At 43.4% G+C, this 21,514-nt stretch overlaps 1 protein-coding gene across 1 annotated transcript; it reads left to right on the forward strand.

Moving 5' to 3' along the window:
- The first annotated feature begins 7,281 nt into the window (after positions 1 to 7,281).
- Positions 7,282 to 18,115, forward strand: LOC119803641 (17-beta-hydroxysteroid dehydrogenase type 6-like). Its single transcript, XM_042054245.1, is given in 6 exon segments — positions 7,282 to 7,422; positions 10,347 to 10,422; positions 15,213 to 15,507; positions 16,074 to 16,167; positions 16,169 to 16,241; positions 17,898 to 18,115. Coding segments are annotated over 6 exon segments (897 nt in total).
- Positions 18,116 to 21,514: the final 3,399 nt, after the last annotated feature.

The raw sequence follows: 21,514 nt of genomic DNA on the forward strand, positions 1-21,514 counted from the left end.
TGCCTGCATGTATGTCTTTGCACACATGTATGCAGTGCCCACAGGTTAGAAAATGACGTCATATCCCCTGAACTGTAGTCACAGATGTTTGTGAGCCACCACATGGGTCCTGGGAATCAACTCGGGGTCCTGGAAGAACAGCCAGTCAGCCAATGCTTCTAGTTGCTGATTTGTTTTTCCTACCCCAATTCTATTTATTTATTTATTTATTTATTTATTTATTTATTTATTGAGACACTTTTATTTTTATTAGAATATCTTTTATTTATTTTTGACAATTTCATACACGCAAACATTTCTTTTTTTAAGTCCATTTGAGTCATAACATCTGTTAGTTCTCTTATTTCTCTGTTCATTTTTTGTCTGATTGACCTGTCCAGTGGTTAAAGTCTCCCACTATTAGTGTGCGTGGCTTAATATATGATTTAAGCTTCAGAAGTGTTTCTTTGACATATGAGGGTACCCTTGTATTTGGGGCATAGATGTTCAGTATTGAAATTTCCTCTTGATGGATTTTTCCTGTGACTAATATCAAATGACCTTCTTTGTCTTTTTTGACTGATTTTAGTTTGAAGTCTATTTTGTTAGTTATTAGGATAGCTACAACTGCTTGTTTCTTAGGTCCATTTGATCGGTATATTTTTTCCCAACCTTTTACTCTGAGACAATGTCTTTCTTTGAGGTTGAGATGCATTTCTTGTATGCAGAAGACAGATGGATTCTGTTTTTGTATCCAATCTGTTAGCCTGTGCCTTTTTAAAGGTGAGTTGAGTTCATTTATATTAAGGTATATTAATGACCAGTGGTTACTATCTCCTGTTAATTTAGTTTTCATCGTTGGTGATGTTAATTTGGGCATTTTTTCTTCTTCAGGATTTTCTGTAATAAGATCATGAATTGTCTGTGTTTTTGTTGGTGTAGCCATCTTCCTTGGGTTGGAGTTTTCCTTCTAGTATTTTGTGTAGGGCTGTGTTTGTGGCTAGGTATTGGTGAAATCTAGATTTGTCATGGAATATCTTGTTTTGTCCTTCTATGGTGATTGACAGTTTTGTTGGGTTTAGTATTCTGGGCTGGCATCCATGGTCTCTTAATGTCTGCATAATGCTTGACCATGACCTTCTGGCTTTCATTGTCTCCAATGAGAAGTCAGGTGTAATTCTGATAGGTCTACCTTTATTTGTTACTTGGCCTTTTTCCTTTGCAGCTCTTAATATTCTTTCTTTACTCTGTATGTTTAGTGTTTTGATTATTATGTGGCGAGAGGACTTTTTTTGGGATCCAGTCTATTTAGTGTTCTGTAAGCTTCTTGTATCTTCATAGGCATATCTTTCTTTAAGTAGGGAAAGTTTTCTTCTATGATTTTGTTAAATAAATTTTCTGTGCCTTTGAGTTGAACTTCTCCTTCTTCTATACCTATTATTCTAAGATTTGGCCTTTTTATGTTGTCCCATATTTCATGGATATTTTGGGTTAAGCTTTTGTTAGATTTAATGTTTTCTTTAACTGATGAATCTGTTTCCTCTATTTTATCTTCAGAGCTTGAGATTCTTTCTTCCATTTCTTGTATTCTGTAACATTTCTTTTTTAAAAAGTATTTATTTCTGTGTTTATGGGTGCTGTGCTTGGATGTGTGTCTGTGCACCACTTGCATGCCTGATACCTATGGAGATCAGAAGAGGGCGCCAGACCCCCTGGCACTGGAATCACAAACAGTTATCAGTCACTGTGTGGGGGCTGGGAATTGAACCAGGGTCTCCTGGAAAAGCAGCCAGTGCTCTTAATAACTGATCTACTTTTACAGGCCCTACACAAAGTATCCTGACTGTATGCACCCAACTCTTCTCTCTCATTTCCTCCAGGAACCCCCGACATATATCATTCCCCCTTTGGGTCTCTCCTGATGTTTATTATAACCCATTGTGTCCAATTAGTGCTGTCTGTTGCAATGTTAATGAACTTTGTTGGCTCGATATTTTTGTTGCTTTTCAAGTTAGGATTTCTCTGTTTAGCCCTGGATATCCTGGAACTAACTCACTACGTAGACCATACCAGCCTTGATTTGCAGTGATTCTCTTTCCCAGTGCAGGAACTACAGGTGTGCAGGAATCACAGGTGCAGGAATTACAGGCGTGCAGGAATTACAGGTGTGCAGGAATTACAGGTGCAGGAATTACAGATGTGCAGGAATTACAGGTGTCCACTACCTTACCCAGCTGTCTTGGATCCATTTTGATCAAGGTTGGCTGATTTTACTCAGTTAGTTTTGTCAGAGATGGGGGTCTGGTTTCATTTTTCTGCACGTGGATATCTAATTTTACCAGTACCATTTAGTGAAAAATTGTCCTTTCTCCAATGTATGTTCTTGACGCCTTTCCCAGAAATCAGTTGGCTATAAACACATACACTCATTTCCACGTTCTCAATTCCATTCTGCTTAGAATTCTATTTTCATATATTCTCTGACCACAGCCTTTATATTTAGTCTCTCAGACAGAACACCCAGGAAAACTGAAATATGAATTAGAAGAAACTTGAAGAATCATAGCTTTAAAAAAATGCAGAAAGCCCACTTGCCACTGGTGTGTTAATCTGCCAGTCTTGGGGTGTCAAGATGTATCTTCCTGCAGTTATGGGCTAGATGGGCAGTCTGATAACAGTTCAGTATTGTGCCACTCGAAAATCAGATTTTAAAAATGTAGTTAATTTATTTGTAACTACGTTTTTACATTTTAATTTTCTTATTGTTATTGTTTTATTTTTATTTTTTTTTTCCTTTTTTTTTTTTTTTTTTTTTTTTTTTTTGGTTTTCGAGACAGGGTTTCTCTGCAGCTTTTTTAGAGCCTGTCCTGGAACTAGCTCTTGTAGACCAGGCTGGCCTCGAACTCACAGAGATCCGCCTGCCTCTGCCTCCCGAGTGCTGGGATTAAAGGCGTGCGCCACCACCGCTTTAATTTTTAAAGACTAATTAAAGACATTTTGTGTATGTGTGTGCACCTGCATGAGTTTTTATGTGTACCCACAGAGGCCAGAAGAGGGCACCAGATTCCCTGGAAACTGGAGGTACAGTGAACTACAGTGTGGTTCTAGGGACCAAATCTGGGTCCTCTGCAAAACCAGCAAGTGGTCTTAGCTACACCTCTGATCCCATCACATCTTTTATAAATTACATTTATTTATTTAATCAATAAATTATTAACATAATTTATTAAAATTGTGTAATTTTAAAAATTACATTTTGCACATGTGTGTTCATGTGTCCCATCATGTGTGTGGAGGCTGACAACTTTCAGGACTGGTTCTCTCTCAAACATTCCAGTCTGGGAAATCAAACTCATGTCATTAGACTTGGTGGCATGTATCCTGACCTGCTGAGCCGTTTTCCCAGCCCCCAACTCCTCCCCAAACCATACTTTTCACAAATTTTATTTGTTTATTTGTTTGTTTGTTTGAGACAGGGTTTCTCTGTGTAACAGCCCTGGCTGTCCTGTAACAGCTGAGTTTTCAAAGCCCTGTGCGTTCCATCTGTGGAAAAGCGCGTTTCGCTGCTGACAGGGCTCTCTCTCCAGCTGTCCCGGCAAGAGTGCATTGCAGTTTTCTTCCCTGAACTACACGTGCCACCAATCAGGACTGTTTGTTGTTCATTTATTTTCTGTCTTACTTTGGAGATCTCTATACTAAGCCCAGGTTGGACTGGCCTTGAGCTTCCAATCTTCCTGTAGTAGCTTCCTGCGTGATACAATTGCATGCTGTGTTGTGTTCCTTGAGATTGTTTTCATTAATTTAAAATCGTTAAACTGCGATCTACGAACGAACAGCCGGGAGCGGTGGCGCACGCCTTTAATCCCAGCACTCAGGAGGCAGAGGCAGGCGGATCTCTGTGAGTTTGAGACCAGTCTGGTTCACAAGAGCTAGTTCCAGAGCAGTCTCCAAAGCTACAGAGAAACCCTGTCTCAAAAAACCAAACCAAACCAAACCAAACCAAACAAGCAAACAGTTGGGTGGTGGTGCACACACTTTTAAACCCAGTACTGAGGAGGCAGAGTCAGAAGGACTCCAGTAAATTCAAGGCCAGCATGCATGATCTATCAAGTTTCAGGTCAACAGGCAGACCCTTGCACAGGGAGACCCTGCCTCAAAACAAAACAAAACCAATATGAACAACAACCAAACAATTAAAAAAGCAATTAACAAACTACTTTTAATAGTCTGAAGTGTGCCAGAGTGTCCCCTACCCACTGGCGTGGCTCAGTGAAGTGGCCGTTAGAGGAGAAGGAAGCCCTAATAGATTTACTGCAGACTCAGCACAAAGAGAATCTCTTGGGAGCCAGGACCATTCATATGTTAATCGTCCTAGGCAAGGGCTTTTGGAAGAGGGTTTTTCAAGAGACAGGCAATATCAAGAGGTCTAACATCTCAAGTCTTCCTCCCCAAGGGTGTGGTTGAAGGGGTAGTCATGGAATAAGGAAGCAGGGTAGTTTGCAGCACAGGACAGACCATACACTGCATCCAGGCATACCTTACTTATCTTACAAGGGCCCTGGGGTAGCGGCCTTTCTACCAAACGCCACTGGGAGGCAGTATTGCCACTTTTTTGTTTCCACAGAAGTAGAAAACCGGTTTCCCCTTCAAGCCTTATGCTGTCTGACTGTACCATCCTCTACTCCTTGGGAGCTTGTATTTAATCAGTCCCAAGTCTCTTTCTCCAAGCTTGGCAGACTGGGACACCTATCATTTGGTATTTCTTTTTAGTTCAATTTATTTTGCGTGTTGTTAGCAGCTAGAAGAGTAATTTTGTGTGTGTGTGTGTGTGTGTGTGAAGTTTGTCTTTTCTGATTCTTATTTTTTTTCTCACATTGTTTTAAAATTATTAACATTTGGGAAGGAGACTCATCGCGTTGCCTAGGCTGGTCTCAAGCTTGCATCTTTCTGCTCTAGGATCCTAAACCTGTTAGACTTTCTTTCATGTATTCACTAGTCTGCAAGTAATGAATGAATGAGTGTGTAATAGTTTTACACGTCACTTAGACTCAAGCAAGGCGAACCTAGAACACTGGCTGGTGAAGCACTGCCGCTGGGTGTGCCCATGAGGGTGTTTAAAGAGGGCTCCAGTGAATGAACTGCTAATCTGAATGGGAACATCCGCCCTCCCTGTGGGCAGGCACCATCCAATCAGCGAGGGGACCAGAAAGAACAACGGGACAGAAGGTGAGTTCCTCTTTCCTAAACCTGGAACCCTTGAATTCTGTCCTCCTCAAGGGCAGAATGCTAGACTCTCAGGTCTTTGCATTCTAGGTCTCAACTGTGTCTCAGCATCCTCTGGCTTTACCCTGAGAGATGATCAGTTCCTCTGGTTCTGAAAACTGGGACTTGGGCTGGGCCTGCTTGTTGGCACCACAGAGACTTCTTTACAGACAGCCCGGTGGGAGACTTCTCAGCCTCTACAATTATGTGAGCCAATGCCCCTAGTAATCCCCCTACCATATTCTCTATCTGTTTAGCCTGGTGGTGCTACCTCTCCAGATAATACTATCACAATCTATGATGGGCACAAAGGTGAGCTCTGGGGAGAAAAAAATTAATGACATGGTTTCTGCTTCTGAGAAGTGAAGGTCTAGGAGGGGCAACCAAGCACAAGCAAGTGTTATAGGAGTAGTTAGAAACTTTAAAGTTTTTGTTAAGTTTATGTGTATGGATTTTTGTGTCTACCACACATATTTGGGTGTCTACAGAGGCCAGAAGAGGGCATCAGACCCTCTGGAACTCCAGTTTCAGGCAGTTCTGAACTGTCCAACATGGCGCTAAGATCTGAACTTGGGTCCTTTGGAAGAGCAACAAGTATTCCTAACCCCTGAGCCAAATTCTCAGCTTTCGATTGATGAAATTCCTTAAGATTTCATAAGATTCCATAAGATTTCATAAGACTTGCGTAGACGTACAGACACAAAAGTATAAAGGGCATGGTAAGTTCAGGAATCTGCCGATAGTTCTATATGGACACAGTTCCCATGACAGCAAAGTAAGAAGAGGGTCTAAAAGGCTAGCAAGAGGTGCACACTGCACCCAAGGGTAGTGATGTCAAAAGGCCAACAAGGGGTGCACACTGCACCCAAGGGTAGTGATGTCAAAGGCCAGCAAGGGGTGCACACTGCACCCAAGGGTAGTGATGTCAAAGGCCAGCAAGGGGTGCACACTGCACCCAAAGGTGGTGACGTCAAAAAACATTCATCCTTCACCTTTATTCAGCTTCATCAAAATGAAATAAGGACACCAATCGTGCCAATATTTGGTGAGAAATTTGACGATGAGCAAGGTTCTTTGAAAGGTTGAAGGACTCTTACGCTCGTTGGTTTCCTTTTTGGTAAGATAAAAGTGAGAGAAGGGGAATGGGTTTTATTGACACAGGACCCACAACACCTAGATGTCTCAACGTCACATCCATCTTACATTTAATAATGGTATCAAAAACTACAGCAAGCCAGCAGCGTTTGTTTGTGCAAACACTATATTTGTTTAACGAGAAAGTTTTTGCTTAACCCCACAGGAAAATTTTCTTTAAGCCCAAAGCAAGCCATGGCCACAAAGGCCAATGAAACATCCATGACAGAACATTGCAAGTGTTCTTTTATCTACGTCACACGGTTGCTATGGGAAATCGAGACCTTTAAAGCTTACCTATACGTTAACATCCGAGACTTTTATTGAGTAACTGGGTGCTTGTGTATATTTTCTTGTTGTTCATAAAGCTACTCATACTTTGGATCTAGCCCTCTCCCCGCAGCCTGCCTAAAATAAAAGGTTATTAGACTTAAACCAAAGCACAATGTCGAGCTCTGCTCTTCTCATTGAAATTCGTATTTATCCGAAGACCGTGGGGAGCCATGCTGTTTTCTCCCTGTGTTGCCCATGCTTGCTTCCACCTCATGATTCACAGGTTGAGTAAGTACAAGGTATTACTGCAATCCACCCTTAAAGTACCTTTTGCTTCTCTTTCCTAGTCCTTACAGTGTCTGGTGGTGCAATGTATTAGCAGTGTGTGCTGCATTTTGGATACACTATATGTTTACTATCTATTTTTTCTATTAAGACCACGAATTCTACGGCTGGAGTATGCAGTCCAATGGTAGTGCTTAGCATTTATGAGGGCTTGCATTTGAGCCCAGCACTCAAACAAATTAGTCAATAGAGAGCAAAGACTTAAATTCTAAGGGTTCAAATAGCACGTCTACTTTTTAGTAGCCAGCACAGGGCCGACTTATTAAGCAAGGGCTCTAAGTTGACAAAATGACCCAGGTGGAAGGAAGAGGGCAGTTGGAAATTAGAGACTCAACTCCAGAAGAGAGATCTGGGTTGAAATCAGAGATCTGGGGTCACCTGATTTTGGGTCAGGATGACGACCAAGATCACCAAACAAGCAGGTGTCTAGTGAGAAGAGAGGAGGAGGCCAGGATAAGATTGTTAACATATATTCTTTTAAAACTGAGTAGAGGAAAAGAAGAGAGTAAGGGCCAAAGAGAGCGAAGTACAGCAGAGCTGGGGATGATTTCATGCGAGCCAAGAAGAGAGAAGAGAGTCAAGAGCATGCCCATCACTTTGGGCAAGTGGGAAGTCACTGATGATCTTTGCCAGGGCTGTTTACGGAATGGTTGGTACAGATAGCTTCTACAGTGGGCTGCAAAGTCAGCAGGCAGACCTGCTCCCTGTTTCCCTGGTCTTTCTCATTCTTCTGTGCTGGACCATCAACCTATTTGCCCAGGAGAAGAATGTGGGAGTCACTGCGAGCTTTCTTTCTCTTCATCCCCTCATCAAAGCCATCAATAAGCTATCTTTCCTGCTTCCAGTATCTCTGGAAAATGCTCTTTTCTTTCTGTTGTTACCCTAATTCAGATTACCACTGCTTTTGCCGTCACCTCAAACATTTTTATTCTGGAGACAGGGTATCATTAAGTTGTCTAGCCTGGCCTTGAACTTGTTATGTATCCCAGGCAGGCTCTGGACTTCTAGTCCTCTGGTCTGAGCTTCCTTACTAGCTTGTGCCACCACATTCAGCCCTTCCTTGATTCTTTAATTTCATATGCCTTTGCTTCGTTTGAACTTTGATGGTATAAATCAGTTTATTTGTTTATTGGTGTGCTCAGGATTGGACTGAGGCAGGCTCTGCAAGCTTTCTACCACGGAGCCAGCCCCAGGCCTTAAGCAGCCCTGAAGTGCTTGCGAGTTTCCAAAGCATCTATGGCTTTTATACACAATGGTTCACAATACCTAGAAGCCCCCCCCCCTTCTTTTTTTAATTTTCAAATTCTCCCTTTTCCTCTTTTGTGAAGATTTCCTGCTTCCAGGCAACCTTTCTGTATCTTCTACTTAAAAGCAAACAAAATATTAAACAACTATTGCAATATTATATGTTATTACATATATTGTCTTTGTCACTGTCCTGTAGCTATAAAGAGACACCATGACCAAGGCAACTCTTGTAAGAGAAAGTATTTAATTGAGGGCTGGTTTATAGCTTTAGAAGGTTAGTCCATTATCATCCTGGTGGGGGCACGGCCGCATGCATGGTGCTGGAGAAGTAGCTGAGAGTTTTACATCCTGATACACAGAGGTGGGGGCACAGAGAGACACTGGGCCTAGCATGGACTTTTGGAACCTTAAAGCCCACCCCCAGTGACACACCTCCAACAAGGCCACACCTTCTAATCCTTGCAATAAGTTTCACTCCTTGGAGACCAAACCTTCAACTACATGAGCCTATGGGGGCCATTTTTATTCAAACCACCACATATGATTTTCATATTTTTCACAAGAACATTTGAAGGTCCTTGTGAATAAATACCTTCCTTACTGAAGTTAATCTGGATATTAGGTTTCCTACCATTAGCATTTATGATTCCTACTTTTATGATTACTAATTTTATGCAAATGTATCTTGTCAACAATATGTGACTTTTTTGCATGTATTTTTTTTTAGCTTTTGTCATCATATACTAATTATACACAATGATGGGTTTCATGTTTATCTTGTATTTTGATCATATTTGCCCTTGCATAACACTTTCCTGTCCCTTATTTTGCAAGTTTAAAAATGTGTATTTATAAGAACCAAAGAGATGGCTCAGCCATTAAAAACACTCATGAGTACACACACACATGCACACGCACACACATGCACACAAACACACACACAAAATAAAGTATTTTAAAAATATGTATGTGTGGGCTGGGAATGCGGTTCAGTTGGTCAAGTGTTTCCTTAGCATGCATGAAGCCCTGGGTTCAAGTCCCAACATTTCAGAAAATGGGGAAGAGGGAACATGCAGGGATGTAGAGGGAGGAGGATCAGAAATTTAAGTTCCTCCTCAGCTATATAACAAGTTTAAGGCCAGCCTGGGCTATATGAGGCCCTTTCTCAAAAGAAAAAGAAGACAAAAACAAACAGAAACTCAAATATGTGCGTCTGGCCTACAGAGTGAGTTTAAGCCCAGCTTAGACAATCTGGTGAGATTCCACCTCACATAGGAAGTGAAAAGGGCTGGGATGTGGCTCAGTGGCAGAGCGCTTGTCCACTGTGCACGAAACCCTAGGTTCATAAATAAAATGAATGCAAAATAGTCTCTGCGTGTAAGTAGAGCTATAAGTAGGTACTATCTGGATACTTACACTTTTTGCTGTGTAACAGTATTTTGTATGAGTGTGTGTTTGTGTGTGTGTGTGTCTGTGCATGCACACGCGCGCACGTGTGTGGTGGCCATGCGCATGCCATGATGTGTGTGGGAGGATCGAGAAGATTTGCCCTTCACTAATGCCATAAGAAGTAGATTAGTGTGAGGCTGGGTCCTCTGGAAGTGTTCTTAGTGCTAAGCCATCTCTCTCTTCTTTCTTTGGAAGCTTGTGGAGAAGGGTCACCAGAAACAGTTTGCTTGCCGCTAGTGGCCTCATTTGCTTTCTGTTGTGGTGATAAACGCAGTGACAAAGAGCGTTTGGAAGGGAAGGGGAGGGAGTCCATCATCAAGGGAAGCCAGGTCAGAAGCTCAGGCAGCAACCTGGAGCATAGACCATAGGGGGTGCTGCTTCCTGGCTTGCTCAGCCAGCTCTCTTCCGCAATCCAGGACCACCTGCTGATGGGTGGCACCGCCCCAGTGGACTGGGTCCTCCCACACCAATCACTAAACATGCCAACAGGACAGTCTGATGGACGGAATTCTTCAGTTGAGGGTCCCTCTTCCCAGGTAACTTGAGCTTGTGTCAAAATGACAAAACTGTCACAGATGGCAAGGCCACCAGCGCACTTCGCTCTTCTGTCTCAAGGCTACTAGTTCCCCAGCTCGGTGCCATGGCTTGGTTTGCAGAATCTTGATCACCCGTCCCTTCTACAAGGTTTCACACTGGCACATTATGTTGATAACATTGTGCTATTTGGACCAAGTGAGCAAGATTTAGCTACCGCCTTGGAGTTGCTGGTAAAGCATTTACATATCAGAGGATGGGAAATAAATGTAATCAAAATCCAAGGGCCTTCTACCTTTCTAGGAGTCCAGTAATTGGGCCATATAGTAATATTCCTTCTAAGGTTATTGTGCCTCCCAACACCAAGAAAGAGGCACAATGCTTAGTGGGCCTATTTTGATTTTGTAGGCTGCACATTCTTCACCTGCCTTGTATATCAAGTGCCTCAAAAAGCTTCTAGTTTTGAATGGGGCTTGCAACAGGATAAGGCTCTTCAGCAGGTACAGGTTGCACTGCTGATTTTGCCATAAGATCCAGCAGACTTGATGCTCTATTAGGCGTTAGTGGCATACAGAGGTGCTGTTTAGAGCCTATGGCAAGTCCCTCATGGCCGAATGAAAGCAGGGGTCCTGGGGCAAGGCTCTGCTGTCGTATGTAGACTATTTGGTTTATCGAGGTATTGTTTCCTCTGTGTAGCCCTGGCTGTCCTGGGACTCACTCTGTAGACCAGGCTGGCCTTGAGATTGGCCTGTCTCTGTTTCTAAAGTTCTGGGATTAAAGGGGTGTGGCACCATACCTGGTGACTATTCTTTAGAGAGACAGCTTTCTTGTCTGCTCCTGGGCTTTAATGGAAATTGAACATTTGATAATGGGCCACCAAGCTACCACGCAAATGAACTAGGTGTGTCTGGCATACCCAGCTGTAAAGTCGGGTTGAAACAGCACCAATCCTTCATCAGAGGGATATGGCGTATGTGTGATTGGGCCTGGACGGGTCCTGAGGGCACAAGTCAGTCACACGAAGAATTTGCCCAAATGTGCTTGGGTCTTGTACCTGTTATCATGTCATCTGTCCCAAACATGCACCTTTGACTTCATGGGGTGTACCCTATGATTAACTGACTGAGGAAGAGAAGACACTAGGACCTGGTTTTTGGGTGGTTCTGCGCACTATGTAGGCATCACCCAGAAGTGGACAGTTGCAGTATCACAGCTTCTTTCTGAGAAAATCCTCAAGGACACCAGTGAAAATCGATCTTCACAGTGGGCAGAACATGAGGCCATATACACACTTGTGCATTTCGCTTTGAAGGAAAAATGACCAGATGTGCAAATATATACCTGTGGATGGAGACTATGTGTGTTTCTGGCTGCCTAGACCCAAATAATCACACAGAAACTATATTAATTACAACACTGTTTGGCCAACGGTTTAGGTGTGTTCCTAGTTAGCTTCGACATCTTAAATTAACCCATTTCTATTATTTTATGTGTTGCCACGTGGCTGTGGTGTTACCTCATATTCCACATGTCTTGTTTCCTCTGCGGCTGGCTGGCATCTATCTCACTGACTCTGCCTACTCTCTCTATATATCTCTGTTTGGATTTCCCGCCTGGCTTTACTCTGCTAAGCCATTGGCCGAAATATCAACCAATAAAAGCAACACGTTTACAGAAGGACTTCCCACATCATATACTGATTCATGGGTTGTGGCCAATGGAATGGCTAAATGGAAGGAACGTGATGGAAAAATTTGGTGAGAAAGACATTTGGGGAAGTATTGTGGGTAGATCTGGAGGGCATCTCTTGGTGCAACCACATCCTGCGAATGATTAAAGTCACTGGGAAACTATACCACCATCCAGGCAGGAGAATAAACGCTCCACACATTTCAGTAATGAAAACATGACTTCCCCCTTCAGGTAAGGACTGGGGTCCTTGCCAAGGGTAGAGGAAACACAGAATAGGTATCATAAATAGCAGTGAAGGTCACATGACCAATTACAGAAATGAGGCTGGTCATCACTGTGAATGCTCTTGTCCTGTTTTGTTAAGAATAATGCGTCTTTGAAAACACACAGCTGGTCAGAGTGCAGAGAACAAAAGTGTCTATGGGGGTTCTCGGCCATAAACTTCTACATCAGATCTCCTTTTCCCAAGGATCAGAAAATATCTTGGAAGAGGAGGCTGAAAGGTTGTGAGAGCCAGACTTCGTGAAATCCCAGACAAAAACAGCGTCACCTGGCCGGGCGGTGGTGGCGCACGCCTTTAATCCTAGCACTCGGGAGGCAGAGGCAGGCGGATCTCTGAGTTCGAGGCCAGCCTGGTCTACAAGAGCTAGCTCCAGGACAGGCTCTAGAAACTACAGGGAAACCCTGTCTCGAAAAACCAAAAAAAAAAAAAAAAAAAAAAAAAAAAAAACAGCGTCACCTGGACGTGACAGGATGGCTACACTCATGAACTTATAGTATCTGTGGTTGCTTGAACAAGACAGGCATAAATTCAGGGCAGTCAGCATCCCAGCTTGGAGTCATGGAGAGGCTCACAAGGCCCTACCCCTAGCGGAGGAGCCATTTGTTGACAGAGGTTTCTGTCCCGCCCAGATCTGCAGCCATTCAGTCCCAAAGAAACACACAGAGGCCTACATTAATTATAAACTGGTTGGCCTAGTAGCTCAGGTTTCCTTTTAACTAATTCTTACAACTTAAATTAGCCTATAATCCCTGTCTGTGTTAGCCACGTGGCTTGGTACCTTCATCAGTGAGGCGTTCTCATCTTGCTCCTCTGCAGCTGGGTGACAACTGCAGACTGACTTTTTCCTTTTCCCAGAATTCTTCTGTTCTCCTCGCCCACCTATACTTCCTGCCTGGCTACTGGCCAATTAGCATTTTATTAAAATACAAGTGACAAATCTTTACAAAGTGCAAGACCATTGTCCCACAATACCTGGTGGCTGCTGGGGGGCTGGAGAGATGGCTCAGCAGTTAAGAGCACTGCCTGCTCTTCCAGAGGTCCTGAGTTCAATTCCCAGAAACCACATGGTGGCTCACAACCATCTGTAATGGGGTCTGGTGGCCTCTTTGGGCTTGCAGGCATACACAGACAGAATATTGTATGCATAATAAATAAATATTAAAAAGAAAGCCCTTCATTTTTAAAAAAAATTAAATAATGCACATGGTTTTCATTTCTTGAGCTGTTCTTCCAGAAAGTTTAACTGCTTATCTAACTTACCAAGTACAATTTTTTTCTTTTAAAATATACTATTTGTTATTATTGTGTGGGGCACACATGTGCCATGGTGTGCATGGGGGGTTATTCTCGCCTTCCATTTTTACATGGGCTCCAGGGATCAAACTCAGGTCATCGAGGTTTGCTTGGCAAATTCTTCACCTGCTGAGTCGTCAGTCCAAGATTTTTCTTGTGTTGCTATTATTATTATCTTATTTTTTTTTGAGACAGTCTCATGGTATAGCTTTGACTAGCCTGGAACTCCTATGTAGACCAGGCTGGCCTTGAAGTAACAGCATTTCTCCTGCCTCTGCTTCCTGAGTGCTGGGATAACAGGCATGTACCTCTATGACTAGTTTCATCATTCCTTCTTGAGACTTCCTTCTAAAATGACTTTCTTCCTGACTGAATACATTTCTCAGAATCTAAAACCCAGACGTATTGTCTCCCATGCCCCCAGAAATACTAAAGTTCACAGTGGTTGAAAATCGCCTTAAGAACTCAAACCAGCAATCCTGGTTCTATTTGTTTTCTCTAGAATATTGCATTCCTTAAGTTTGGTCTGACTTTTAAAAACTTCCCATTGACGGGGACCAAGTAGTGGTGTGGGCCTTTAATCACAGCGTTTGGGATTAAACGCTGGGCAGAGGCAGGTGGACAAGTAAGTCTACATAGAGAGTTTCAGGATAGTCAGGGCCATATAAAGAGAGCCTGTCTCAAACACCACACACACGCACACATGCACGCACGTACACACGCACACATACACACACCAGAAAAAAAAAACAAGCAGCAGCAACAACAATAAAAAACCTGAAAAATCCAACCCCCCCAAAACAAAACAAAACAACAACAGAAATAATCTGTCTTGGGGTTACTCTTGCCGTGAATTACCATGAGCAAGGCAACCTGGGGAGAAAAGGTGTTATTTGGCTTATGTGGGTTTTGTTTGTTTCGTTATTTTGTTTTTTGCTTTTTGTTTTTTAAGACAGGGTTTCTCTGCAGCTTTGGAGCCTGTCCTGGAACTAGCTCTTGTAGATCAGGCTGGTCTCGAACTCACAGAGACCCGCCTGCCTCTGCCTCCCGAGTGCTGGGATTAAAGGCGTGCGCCACCACCGCCCGGCTATTGGCTTATGTTTCAGTATCAGTATTCAACATTGAAGGAAGTCAGGACAAGGACTCAAACAGAGCAGGGACCTGGAGACAGTAAGCGACGCAGAGGCCATGGAGGGATGCTGCTTACTGGCTGGCTTTGCGTGCTTTCTTATAGAAACCTGGACTACTAGCCCAGGGATGGAATCACCCCCAATGGGCTGTCCCTGCCCCATCAATCTCTAATTTAAAAAAATATCTTAAAGCTGGAACTTACAGAGACATTTTCTCAGTGGGGTTTCCTCCTTTCAGAACCCTAGCTTGTGTCATGTTGACATAAAACCAGCCAGTACAAAACCCCCAAACCCAAACCGCTTTCTACTAATATATTTTAAAATTAACATATATGTATATATATGTTTCTATATATATGGAAACATATATATACATATATATTATATAATACACACACACATATATTTCCAGACATGGTAGTTCACAGCTGTAATCCCAGCGCTTGGGAGGTTGACAGATCATTAGTTGCAGGTTGACCTAGGCTATGGAAGGAGCTCTTGTCTCAATTTTATTTTTCTTTTCTCTAGAATTTTTTAGTTGTTTATTAGCAGGAAAATTGGCCAATGTAAGTCTTTGTTACTTTTATCAGAAATCCAAAGTCTTGATCTACATTCTGTTCTCTTAGGACTCTGGGGTTTGGTTAATAATGCAGCCGTTTTCCCAACAATTTCCTACATTGAGTGGCTGAAACCCGAGGACTACATGTCTGTCTTTCAAGTGAACCTCGTTGGTTTGGCCCAGGTGACTCTGAGCATGCTTTTCCTGGTGAAGAAGGCTCAGGGCAGGACTGTCAATGTCTCCAGTGTTTTGGGAAGAGTCGCTTTTTTTGGAGGCTTCTACAGTTGCTCCAAGTATGGAGTTGAAGCATTTTCAGATATACTAAGGTAACCAGCTAACCAACTCTATTAATGATAAAATCAAAAGTCCCCAGAACTTGACTGCTGCGCGCATAGTACTTTGTGCTCTCATAGACTCAGAGGCAACAGGAAGTCGACTGACTGGCACCCTGAGTGAGGCCCGAGATAAAGACCTCAAAGACCTCCCCACAGTGACACACTACCAACAGAAGGGGTGGCCCAGATTAGAGGTGTGCCCTCCAACCTCAAGGTGTGGGTTAAAGGCTGTGTCGTTCATCCTCCTGCCTCCAACAAGGCCACACTTTCTAATAGTGCCACTCTCTATGAGATTATGGGATTAGAGATTATGGGGTCCAGTTACATTCAAACTAACACACATACACACACACACACACACACACACACACACACACACAGAGAGAGAGACAGACAGACAGAGACAGAGAGAGACAGAGAGACAGAGACAGAGAGACAGAGACAAAGACAGAGAGAGACAGACAGACAGACAGACAGACAGACAGAGAGGAACTGATATAGAATTCATTTTCATCTAAGAAGATGAATTCATTTTCATCTAAGTACTTTCATTTCAGGTGTGAGGTTCAAGATTTTGGGGTGAAAGTCAGCATAATTGAACCTGGGAGCTTCAAAACTGGAACGACAGACCCAGAGTTAACCATGGAGAGAAGGAAGCAAGAAAGCCTGGGAAGCAGCCCCTGAGCACGTCAAGGAATCCTATGGGCAGCAGTTTTTTGACGACTGTAAGTTAGTGTGTGTGTGGTGTAGGTCTGTGTGTATATGGGTGTTTGCACATGTGGAGAGCAGAGGAGGAGCACTTTGGGTGTCATGACTCACCCCCACCTTAGTTTTTGAGACAAGGTCTCTGAGTGACTTTGGGGACTGGCAGGCTAGGAAGTCCCAGGATCTATTATATCCATCCCACCAGTGCTGGAGTTACAGACATGGCCTGGCTTTTACACGGGTTCTGGGGCTTCGTATGGTAAGTATGTTACCTGCAGTACCTCTAACCCCAGAGTTTCTCTTTTGGTAGAGATTATAGAGATAATGCATGTGTTGTATAAGAAAAAGAAAGGAAGACAGGTGGCTTCTGTGGGCATTCTTTGCCATGCACCACATACTAGGAGTACCAGGCATGCTTCTATTTATATGAACTGCCCAGGCAAATCCATAGATTAGGTGTTGTCTTGGGCTGGATGGATTGGAGAGAAGAGTGGCTTCAGGGTTATGTGTTTGTGTGTGTGTGATTGTATGCATATTAATGTATGTATACATTATGTTTGAACTGGGTCTATATTACACATGTTTATGAGTGTGTGTGTGTGTGTGTGTGTGTGTGTGTGTATGTGTGTGTGGTGTCATGTGGTGACCAATCCCAGGGCCACGCATGTTCTAGGCAAGAACTCCACCATTGGTCCACATCCCCATCCTACAGGGTTTGTTTTAAGAACGCAGAAATATTATAAAATTCAAATGTGGTGATGGTCACACTAAAAACCCATGGTTTGTACACTTTAACTGGCTAGATTTTGTGATATATAAATAACTCAACTAAAATGCACACATTTACAGGTGAGGGCCAGCAATAGGGCTCAGCTGGTGATGGTGCTTGTGACATAAGCCCAACAACCTGAGTTCAATTCCCAGAGCCGTACAAAGGCGTAGGACAGAATCAACCCCACACAGCTGTCCTCTGACCTCGTGCATGTGATGTATCGTCTGCAGACATATATAAATATACACACAATAAATAAATAATCAAATTTGCAGTTGAAAAGAAAATCTGTGTACATATGTTGAATCAGTCATAGAGCTGAGTTTTAAAAATAAAATTTACTGCTGGGCCATGGTGGTGTATGCTTTAATCCCAGCACCTGGGAGGCAGAGGCAGGAGGATTTCTGTGAGTTTCAGGCCAGCGTGCTCTACAGAGGGAGTTCTAGGACAGCCAGGACTACACAGAGAAACCCTGTCTCAAAAATAAATAAATAAAATAAAATTTACTAAGGCTGAGTGTGTTGATACACACCTTAAATTCCAGAACTTGGGTGGCAGATCTCTGTGAGTTTGAGGCCAGTCTGGTCTACAGAGCTAGTTATATGACAGCCACAACTACACAGCGAGACCCTGACTCAAATAAACAAACAAATCCCAAAATGAAGTTTCCTAGAATTAAATAAAAGCTAAGGGTTGGTCTTTATGTATGTGTCTAGGGATGACCATATCAGGTCATATATGTGTGTGTGTGTGTGTGTGTGTGTGTGTCTAGGGATGATCATTCTGCTCTGGAATCCTGGTCCTTGCGAATGTAACTGGAGTTAAGACATCCATTGAACACGCACAACAAAAACGCTCAAACGATCCAGAGGCGACTGCTGACCTCCTTCCTCTGTTTCTTTAGTTTACAGAGTCACCAAACAAAACTTGATGATTAGCAGCACCAACCTGAACCTCGTCACCGACTGCATGGAGCATGCGCTGACTTCTACGTATCCACGCACCCGATACTCTGCCTGCTGGGATGCCCAGTTTATCTTCATCACGCTATCTTATTTGCCTACGTCACTGGCAGACTACATATTGACCAGATCTAGGCCCAAGCCAGCTCAGGCAGCCTGAAGGATCCCGGTTCAGTGGCTCTTGGTACGGAGAAATCATTTCCATGTCAGGGGTTGTTACTTCAAACCCAAGATGTCTGTGCAAATAGGCTTTCCTGCCTGAATCATTTACCTGGCCATTCTTTTCCTTTTCTCCCTGATGTGGGATTCCCCTTTGTATGATGTGTATATGACTGGTTAATTAATAAAGAAAACTGGCTTGGCCCGATAGGGCAAAAAAATAAAGGTAGGCAGGGAAAACTAAACTGAATGCTGGGAGAAAGAAGGGTGGAGTCAGAGAGAAGCCATGGAGCCACCACTGGAGATAGATGCTGGAACTTTAGCTGGTAAGCCACAGCCACGTTGTGATACACAGATTAATAGAAATGGGTTAAATTAATATGTTAATAAGAGTTAGCCAATAAGAAGCTATAGCTAATAGGCCAAGTAGCTATTTAATTAATACAGTTTCTGTGTGATTATTTCAGGAGTCTGGGTAGCCAGGAAACAAACAAGTGGCTCCTGCTCCAACATCTCCTCACCCCCACATATACTGGGTCTCACTCTATAACCTTGGCTGGCCTGGAACTCATAGAGTTTGCCTGTCTCACTCTCAGTCAAGATGTTCACATTGCAGGATACCAAATTTACTACTCCTCTAAACATTTTTTTCCTGAGAATATTTCCATAGTGTGCCATTCTTTCTCATCCTATTCAACAGAGCCACATAAGAACAACTGAACCTGCTTTTTCTTATATACTTATATATCCATGTGTGTGAGAATGTGTGTGGGAGTGCAGGTGTCCCAAGAAGTCAAAGGAGACAGAAAATAGGCGATTGTGAACCTCCCTGTGTGGGCGTTGGGGACTGAACCTGGGGACTGAACCTGGGTCCTTTGCAAGAGCAGCAACTGCTTTTAATAACTGAGCCATCACTCCAGCCCCTAACTGAGACTCTTTGTTTGTTGTTGTTGTTTGTTTGTTTTATGAGACAGGGTTTCACTGTGTAGCTTTGGAGCCTGTCCTAGAACTAGCTCTCTAGACTGGGCTGGCCTCGAACTCACAGAGATCCACCTGCCTCTGCCCCCCCCCCCCCCGAGTGCAGGGATTAAATGCTTGCGCCACCACCACCTGGCTAAAATAGAGTATGTTTGTTTATTCTTCCTTCCCAACTTCATGTCTTCTTTTCTTTTTTTTTCCATGAACCCCCTGAGTCTAATTAGTGGTGTCTGTATGTGCAAGGGTGTAAAGTCATCCACTAGGGCATGAACAACCTACCAGGGCCACAGCCCTAAATAAAAATTACCTCTCCTGCTCCAGCAGCAATCAACTGCCAATAGCTGCTCAGCTAGGGGTGGGGCCTCATGAGCCCCTCTCCCATGCATGCTAGAATTTGGATGGGCTTTCTCTCAGGCAGGGGACCACAGCCTCTGAGAGTTAGTAAGTGCAACGGTGTCACGTCCAGATGAAAATACTTCACAGCATAGTTCCCAGCTCTTATGTCCTTTCTGCCCCCTCTTCTGCAATGTCCCCTGAGCCACAATGGCATCTAGTTATGGTAGGTAGCCAAGAACAATGGTAACGGCCTGTGTTGTTCTGAGGGCCTCTGGAGCCACCCTAGTCAGTGACTTGCAGGGATGCATTCCATGGCACTAAGATTTTTTTTTTCTTTTGACAGGGTCTTACTATGTAGTAATGCATGTAGGTTTGTACATGTATTAGGCTAGTCATTGGCTGAAAACAGTAAAACATAAGTTGAAAGCAACCTTATAAAATGAGCATAGGCCCTACGTGTTGGAACTTGCATGGGTATTGCTTGTCAGCATGGGTTTCTTATCTGGGTCAGAGCCAGTGACTTCATCCCTTGTTAAATGCTGTTAAAGATTTCTGTAAAGTTTTCCCTCTTTCCTTCCCCACGTGATGCTTTTTGTGCTGTTCAGTAAGAAAGAGAGTGAAACCTTTCGTTAGAGGTGACAGACAGACAGAGACAAATTCACCGGACAGCCTTTAGGCACCCACAGATTTAGACTCAAACAACAGAAAGACGGAAGAGGACAGAAGGCACAGGGAGAATAAAGCAGGGAATTCACGTCTGGGATTGTTCTTGGTCAAATATATATACAATTTTGAAAGGGATTTTCACTTTGCCTAGCCACATCTCAAGCTCCTGAACACAAAATCTCGTTTCCTTAGCCCCTGAGTATCTGGGACTCACAGGTTTGTACCACCATGCCTGGTTTGTCTAAGATAAAGAAAAAAAAAATGGAGTAGCACAGATAGCACTAAGACTCTAAAAAAATACAACCAGGTATATAACAGATACAGGTCCACATGTCATACATAAGTATGTGTGAGAGAAATCCCATGTCCTATGACACACATTCCTGAGGGTTACCAAGAACAATGGTAGCAGTGGTAACATTTGGGAGGGCCTATGGGACCTTGTTGACCAACATCTGGACAAGAGGTAACACATACCTGGACTGAGCTTTTTAGCTGATAGCCCCTGGTGTATGAGAGAGGCATTCTACCCTCTCCACTATAGGTCAACACTGCCAAACTTCCTTTATATGTGTATACACACATATCACATACACACACGTGCATGCACATATCACACACACATACACACTACACACACATACACACCATACACATAAACACGTGCACACATATACACAAACATATCACAAACGCACATACACACACACCCCTCCACACCACACACAGACAACACACACACATGCATGCACACATCACACACACACATATGCATTGCACACCCCTCCACACCACACACACACACACACGCATGCATGCACGCACACATCACAAACACATACGCACACACCACACACATGCACACACCCCTTTATAGCACATACACTCACACACACACACACACACACACACACACACACACACACACACACTCTAGGAAATTCTACAATAGTAGGTTTCCATGTGGCTTTTTCAAAGATCTCTGGTGTTAGCTGTCCTCATGCTCCTTCCTCCGCCCTAGCGTTTCTTTTTTAACACGAACATGACTCTATCAACTTCACAGTTTAGCCTCTGCATTAATGAGACGTTGACAACTTTTGACAGATAGAGATTCAGGTTTGATGGGTGGGAGCGAACTTGTTACCACTGGGGATTTGTTTTGTTTTGTTCAAGGCAAGGCTCTGTGTAGCTGCGGCCATCCTGGAACTCACTCTGCAGACCAGGCTGGCCTCGAACTCACAGAGATCCGCCTGCCTCTGTCTCCTGAGAGCTGGGGTTAAGTCTCTTTAAGGAGGGCACCTGTGGCGCATTGCTAGGCTCCTCTATCTCTCCCTCCCCTTATTATTCCCACAAAACCAATGCTGTAAGCCAATCTATCACATCTGAACCAAACTCTGCACAGCCTAGTTTGTTACAAGGA

Source organism: Arvicola amphibius, chromosome 17 (assembly GCF_903992535.2).
Source record: "Arvicola amphibius chromosome 17, mArvAmp1.2, whole genome shotgun sequence".
NCBI lineage: Eukaryota > Metazoa > Chordata > Mammalia > Rodentia > Cricetidae > Arvicola > Arvicola amphibius.